Genomic DNA, 7,564 nt, shown 5'->3' with positions numbered 1-7,564 from the left:
ATAAATAGTTGTGGAGTGAGTGAGTAGGTATTTTTCAGACACTGGAGGGAGTTGTGAAGTGCAATGTGCTCTGGACTGCATCTATTACTTATTCTATCAAAAGAGGTCAATAACTTTTCTAAAAGACTTTTAAGAAGTCAGATCAAATTACATTGGTAGAAATCAGTGCCTCTCAAAGAGTAAGACTAAAACACAAAGAGAATGAGTTAGTAAGTAAACCACAGGACTCTGAAGAAACTTGTGTTCTCTGTCGTGCATTTGCTATATGACAAAAAGCTAATTTATTTCTTCATTTATTTGCTTAGTGTTATCCATGTATTGCTGTATTTAGAGTGTATTCGTTTGCAAAATGACACAAATGGCATTTCCTAAATATTGCATTTATGAAATTTATCTTACATGTATAAAAAACATCTTTGCAAAGCTGACTCCTAAATGACAACTCATTTGCCTCACAACAGTAATAACAGTTCTCTATATTCACAGTTCTTCAAGGATGGATCACTTCACTTTCTTGAGATAGATCTCTCTGTCTTTTTCATTTAGTTTTCACTGCTCTGTGACTGGAATTTTGGCTCATTTTCCTGCTTGTGTGAGGGTGTCAATGCATCAACATTAATGGGAAAGGCTAAGTATGCTTTTTTAGGTTGGTACTTTTTTCTTGAATAAATGACACATTTTTGTCAAGGTTTCTGCTCTGTTTCTTTCTTCTCTCTCCATGTCTTTTTCCTTCTTTCATCCTACCAGCCTTCCTCATGTTGTCCCATGCTGGCTATCTAATGAACCTCTATTAGTTCTGAGAGCAAAGCTCAGCAATCACAGATGCAGCCAACATAACTTCAGATGTTATTTAAAAAAAAATCTTCTACATAGTTTTGCTGCAAAGGTTTATTTCCGTATTTTAGAATAAATTAATTGGGAGTGTTTCACTATCTTCTTTCTGAGAGTCATAAAATCCTCAGGGAAATAAGATGACCTTCTTTACTCCAACTCTGACAAAAATGGCCTAAGAAAACTGATTCAGAAAGCCCTTCAGCTCTTGATTTATTCCTGTTGGCCTAGCTAACTTTCCTGTCTCTCCACAGTCCCAAATTTGAGTTATTAGTTCACTGGACATACAGACAAATACAAATCATGACCAGAAATTTAGAAAGAAACATCCACCTCAGCCTCAAAGGTTTTCCAGGCAGATTATTCAGCAATTTGATGTGAATATCTTATCTCATATTATCTTCATTTTCCAGCCTAATCATGCATTTAATTATAAACTGTTTTGTCAGTTTTTGAAGCAAGGAATTGAGAAATTATCAGAAGAGATGAATTTTTTCCAACTGCACTTGGAGAAAACTGATGAAAGAATCTCATGACGATGTTACACTCATACCTCTGGCTTGTCTCCTGACCTTCTCCTGCTTTTGGCTTTTGTATCTTTTCCACTCTCCTTTCTTCTGAGGCATGTGACCCTCTGCCCAGCCCCAAGCAGCCCAGTCATGGAGCTGGGGCTCATACTCTTTGGAACATCAATAAGTTGTTTGCTTATACCAGCATTGGGTTTTTTTTTTGCTTTCTGGAATATTTCTCCCAGCCCCCTTGGTTTCAGCATTCTCCCTTCCCAGGTGACTGTGAAAGGAGCAGAGTGGGTGCAATTCGGCAGCCCCTCTGCCGTGACTGACACTGTTGTTTTAACAGCACACAAAGGCAAGCAGCGACAGGAAAAGTCCAGAGGATTGAATAGTAGCAAAACACACTTTCTTTTCCTCCCCCTTATCCTGCTCACATCTGCTGTGCTGGATTTTTGCTGGTTTGCTTGCCTGTTTATTTCTGCTGGGAAATGGAGGTGGGTACAGGGCTGTATGACCAGGACCCTGTGGCCACCAGCAAGGGCTTCACAGTTGTTGTGTTTCACAAGATCTCTTTGAGATCACCTTGGCTACAGAACCAGCACAGGCTGTTTGCTTTCCCTCTCCCTGTTCGCTTTCATTTGCTGGAACCGGCTTTTTTCCAATTCTTTCCTTTTCGGGGATGCCAGTTAATGCCAGTTACCAATAACACCAATGTCTCAGCTTTTCGGCCACAACTGTGAGAACAGATTCTTGCACCTGCTGAGCTGTAGCTTTTTGCTATTGGCTGGCTACCAATGACACTGCAAAACATCCTTCATACCAATGTCATGCCAAGCAGCAGATCTCAGTGTAAAATATTTCACATTTTCACTTACTGCTGTGGTTTAACCCCAGCCTGTAACTAAGTGCCACACAGCCACTCGCCTTCTCCCTCTCAGTGGGATGAAGGAGAGAATCAGAAGAGTAAAAGCGAGAAAACTTGTAGGTTGAGATAAAGACAATTTAATAGGTAAAGCAAAAGCCATGCACTAAAGCAAAGCAGAACAAGGAATTAATTCACTACTTCCTATCAGCAGGCAGGTGTTCACCTGTCTTCAGGAAAGCAGGATTCCATCACATGTAAGGGTTTCCTGGGAACACTAACGCCATCACTCTGAACATTCCTCCCTTACTTTTTCTTCCCCCAGCTTTATATCCTTCATATGGTATGGAGCATCCCTTTGGTCAGTTGGGTTCAGCTGTCCCAGCTGTGTCCCCTCCCAGCTTCTTGTGCACCCCCAGCCTATGCACTGGTAGAGTGGTGCAAGGAGCAGAAAAGGCCTTGACTAGGTAAGCACTGCTCAGCAATAACTAGAACATCCCTGAATTATCAACATTGTTTTCAGCACAAATCCAAACTACAGCCCCATACTAGCTACTATGAAGAAAATTAACTCTATCCCATCCAAAACCAGCACAACTGGGAACATTTTTCCCTAAGACCTTTTCACGCTGATACAGTGTTTTTGGCATGAGGTGTGACTTAGGGAGCAGATCAAAGCCCAGGAAGCTCCCCGGGACTTCTGCAGACCTGCAGCTTAGCATGGCAAGGTTGCATTGCTCTCTGGGCAGCCCAAATGCAAGTCCCCAGAATAACAAGGTCCTTCTTGATTTTTTTGTCTGGCAGTTATGTTTTGTGCTGTGTACTGGCTGCTTTGCTGTATGTGAAAGCTAGGTACCTCCTGAGATTCCCACAGCAGGTAAAGTTAAGCTATTGCTGTGTTGCAGCTGGCATAGTTACCACAAAATAAAGTCAGAGCTAGGGAGGAAAAATTAGTTGTTTGGCCTTTATTTTCAGAGGAAGATTAGTCTGCTGGATTTCTGAGTAAAGAAGAAGGTAAACACTTAAACATCAATCTAAGTTCTGGCTTCTGCAGAGAATGTAGATAGGACTGAACTCCAGATTGAAACACAGTTAAAAGAAATCTCACTGTTCGTCTAAAACAACTTTTTTTTCTATTTAAAAAATAATGACATTCACTGGTGTATTCACTTAACATTCATCATTTATAATCTGTTCATCACAAGATTTGAGAACTTGATGAAAAGCAGCCTTGTCCTTCTTTTACTTACTCCTGGGGGTAATATGCTTCTTGTTCAGGGGAAGGGATGGTTCCTGATAAGCTTTTAAATTCTCCCAAAGTTACAGATTCCAGCAGCTATTCATTCCCTCATTTAGAGGGGAAGTTTTCGAACAGAAAGGGCTACAGTCTCATTACACCTCTCACTTCTGTCAAAATTAGTAATACCTTTTAGCTGATGAGTCTGATTCAGCTCACAGCTGACAAAGGACACTTAGGTGTGACAGGAGTGGAAATGACTGCCTAAGCAGTCATAAAGATTTGCAGAATCAGTCTTGAGTGGAACTGGGGGAATGAGGGGCTAAAGACAGGCTGCAGCAGTTCTTCACAAGTGAAGAAAGGAGCGATGAATACTTCCAGTCCCACCAATGCTGTGCTGCAAGCTTGTCTTGATGATTTCACACAGCAGTTCCTATTTCAAAAAAGCAGCCTTCCATCAGCTGGATGGCAAAAGCCAGTATTAAAATTAAGTAGTCAATTCTTGCATACCTGATTATCTGAAGATGGGACAGATTTTCTATGTGGAACTTTCTGTAATTCCACATGTACAAACTTAAGAGTTGAGAATACCTGAATGGTCCCTGTGCAAAGCGAGCATGGGATGATGAAAGTCCATCACCAGTTCAGCCTGTTCAGGACACCTCATTTCCCACCAGACATTCCCCCTTAAAAACATCCTCCCTTTCTGCCAGACCTTGTTGGGAGCTCCAGGAGCCTCTCATCAGTTCTCTGTGAAGCTGAACCTGCCATTCACTGAACACTGAACTGAACTCTTTTTCTCTTGTCTCTCCAGCAGGCAGCGAGGTCACTGCCTCAGGGTCAGCCCTGCCCAGGCAGCAGGGCTGCACATCTGGGAGGATGGCTTTGATCTCCGGGGAGCTGCAGTTCTCTGACTTCTCCAGGACTGTTACATATAAAGGCATCTGGGAGATGGGATCAAGTGTGTAGCAATGGTGTTAGCTGAGTTGCCAGAGAGCGGGTGCTTGAGCAGAGCTGTGGGTTATATGCGGTGTGGGATGTTAAAGGAGGTTGGTTACACACCACATTATAATAGATTAATCTTGTCACAGCTGAGATCAATCTTTGAAAATACTTCTTCTTCTTTACCAGCCTAAACAGACTCTCATTTTTTCCGAAAGTATCAGAATAATTCCTTTAAAAACTGACATTACTTTTTTTGCACATACCCATGAGGAAACACCACCTCTCTGGATGTGGCAAGATATTGTTAACAGCCTTGATAGCATCCTGTACTGCCTGACAGGTAGATATTTTGCATGGAAAATATGTTACACATGAAAGCAGAACTAGGCTGAATCATTTAACTCCACGCCAAAGGCACTGCCAAAACCAAGCTCCCTGCTGGAACCAGTGTCCCCATGGCACCTTCGGTGCTCCAGCTTCTGAGGCTGACAGTGATGCAGCTGTGAGACAGGGCAGTTACAGTGTCTTTTGTCAATTTTTCTTGCTAAGGAAACACTGATAAAGAGGGTATCATGCCTACTCGAATTAAGGAAAAATATTTAGGAATTTTCCTTCCTGGAAATATTGCAAAAGCTACCAAATTTCCACCTCTGCCCTCCTTTCCACACTATCTGCAGGCATTAGTGCATTAAAGCAAAACCAACCAAGACAAAACAGCAAGTGATGAAAGAGAAAAAGAGCACAAAAAAGAAGCCTGCAACACTGCCAAATTATACAACAGCAGTTCCCACTGGGGATAGCTTAGACAGCTTTTCTCACTGAGGCCAGTGGGTCTGCTGACAGCACTCAGAGGCTCCTGCACCAGGACCAGGACCAGGACCAGGACCAGGACCAGGACCAGCTTGTCTGCACCTGCTGTAGCTTTCTCTGCTGCTGCAGTGCAGTTTCTGGCCACTGCTTCGATGGAAGCTAGTAGAGATGCTGTGACTCCTAGCAGCTCTCAAAATCAAGCTTTTGACTCAATATAACTGAGACAATCTCAGTTTTCTCACAGATAATTGACATGGGAGAGAGGGTGGCTTGCCTTTCATCTGGTTGTAAAATAGCACGTGCATCTATGCCATGAAAAATCCTGGCTCCTACCATCGCAGACTGCAAAGGGCTGCCATGGTTTTTTTACCCTCTCTGCTGTTTCTCACCACAACTTGCTCACAATTTACAAGAATAAAGCGATGCTGCATGCGCATGCTCGGTGTCCTAACTTAAGCTGTAACTGCTAACACCTCTCCTTCAGTGTGCCTTCTGTGTTAAAAACCTGAACACCAGAGAGAGGAGGAAAAGGGAGAGATAAAGAGAGAGTGAGACCCTTTAAGCTCATGGGTAAGGAATGTGCATCAGGCTGCGTGTGGACGTCTGATGTCTCCAACTATTTGTTAAAAGGCAAAAGCAATACTTCCGACAGACGGCCCTCCCCTCGCCTGCAATAGGCTCCCCAGAATAGCAACAGCCTGTGTCACTGCAAAGGGCAAAGCCTTCTGAAATAGCAACAAAGTTCTTCACAAACCACTCTGTCGTTTGCATTTGGTTTCAGCCAGCTTCAGCAACTTGTTGCCATGAGAAAAATAACCTGCGCTTTCCTCAGCGGCCGGGCAAGGACCGCTGCCCCGTGAAGTGCTCCTGTCCCAAGGTGCAAAGAGGGTGGCAATGGTACCTGGGCAGAGCGCGGAGGACCTCGGCCAGCAGAGCCCGACGATGAGAGCAGGGGAGGACGAGAGCAGCCAGGACAGCCGCCGCAGCAGCAGCCGCCACCTCCGCAAGCTCCCGGCTGCAGCAGGTAAAGCGGCAGGAGCTGAATGCCAAATGTTGGCCAGCAGCAGCGTGCCGTTGTTGTGAATGCTCGGGGCTGGGGGAAACAGCCCCTCGCCCCAAAGCCAAGGGATTCTCAGGGCACGCTGCCTCAATTTCTAGAAGTATGAGAGTGGAAAGTATGAGTAGGGAAGGGGAATGCCAGCTTTAATTTTGAATGAAGGTCTATGTGATACTTTTCCCAAAAGGCCTTGGTCCTGCTGCTCATGCATGTGTTGCCTGTTGTGTAAATCCCTTTCCTTTTTGAAGATCAGTCACCTGAAAAATCAAAGAACCCACTGCCACCTAAGATAATAACGGTGCTCTGGTCTGTGCAAGCTTGGGAGCAGTTCAGCCCTTTTCACTGAGGCAAGCGTTGTACCTGCTTGAGCAGTGTGAGGGTCGGGGACTTTCTCCTCTTTTTTCTTCCCTAGCATTTCAGGAGGAAACAGGGTTTATGTGCTGATGCTCTGAAAAATCAACTGTAGAATTTCTTCTGCAAAAGATTTTTGAGTGCTGAAGCTGAATTTCATAGCTCTTCAGCTTTGCTGTCTCACCCAGCCAGTTTTTTTCCTAAGTTTCAGCATGGTTTTGCATTCTTGAGACTTTTCCACTGATGATAAGATAAAGGTGAAAATGACCCACAATCATTGTATTTCTCACACACAGAACAGCTGTACCCAAACATGCAAGCACAGTTGTAAGCCAGAAATGACTATATCCCAAGCAGGCTTTGTTCACTTAAAAAATGAATGAAGTGACTAACCCACACATGTTCAGATACCACAGGCACAAATGCTTTGTTGGAGCGTAACAGTGATCAGTCCAGCAACATCAACTGATACCTGGAAACAGAGGTTAATCAAGAACAGAAAGCCAGACTGTGTGCAGACATATTTACCATCACCTTAGGGTATGAGAGTAGCAATGCAGATGGTTATAGGATAGCGTTATCAAAGGGAAGCACAGCAGTTACAATAAACAGACAGCAAAGTTACTGCAGCACAAGGGCTACGGTTAGAAGAGTATGTGCAAATTACACACTTGGCCTTACCCTCAGAAACTAAAGCAGTAACCTGAGGAATTTGTAATTACCTAGCTAGGAATTAAAAGAACTGGTTGATTCTTACTGGAAAAAAACCCAAAACAAACCCCAAATCCTATTTAATGTAATGAAGAGCCAGGCTACCTGTTGACATAAGGCAAATCCATGGCAGAGCACTAAGAGAGATGGCCAGGGTGGGTCTGTCCAGCATCTGCATTCAGTCTTTCCATTTTTGTTCATGAAATTTGAATATTACTCAAGCAATACATTTATAGGGCTTATGCTGT

General features: G+C 43.7%; 1 protein-coding gene across 1 annotated transcript in view; it reads left to right on the top strand.

Moving 5' to 3' along the window:
- Positions 1 to 3,855: 3,855 nt before the first annotated feature.
- Positions 3,856 to 7,564, top strand: part of SLC2A12 (solute carrier family 2 (facilitated glucose transporter), member 12) — a 30,141-nt gene continuing 26,432 nt past the window's right edge. The window contains exons 1-3 of the mRNA XM_010184607.1: positions 3,856 to 3,871; positions 4,429 to 4,491; positions 6,030 to 6,221. Coding sequence (XP_010182909.1) covers positions 3,856 to 3,871; positions 4,429 to 4,491; positions 6,030 to 6,221 — 271 coding nt within the window. The remainder of the gene's footprint in view (positions 3,872 to 4,428; positions 4,492 to 6,029; positions 6,222 to 7,564) is intronic.

The sequence above is a fragment of the Mesitornis unicolor genome, unplaced genomic scaffold (assembly GCF_000695765.1).
Source record: "Mesitornis unicolor isolate BGI_N332 unplaced genomic scaffold, ASM69576v1 scaffold10625, whole genome shotgun sequence".
NCBI classification, from domain to species: domain Eukaryota; kingdom Metazoa; phylum Chordata; class Aves; order Mesitornithiformes; family Mesitornithidae; genus Mesitornis; species Mesitornis unicolor.
The sequence above is the reverse complement of the archived record's forward strand: the minus strand, read 5'-3'. Positions and strand labels throughout refer to the sequence as shown.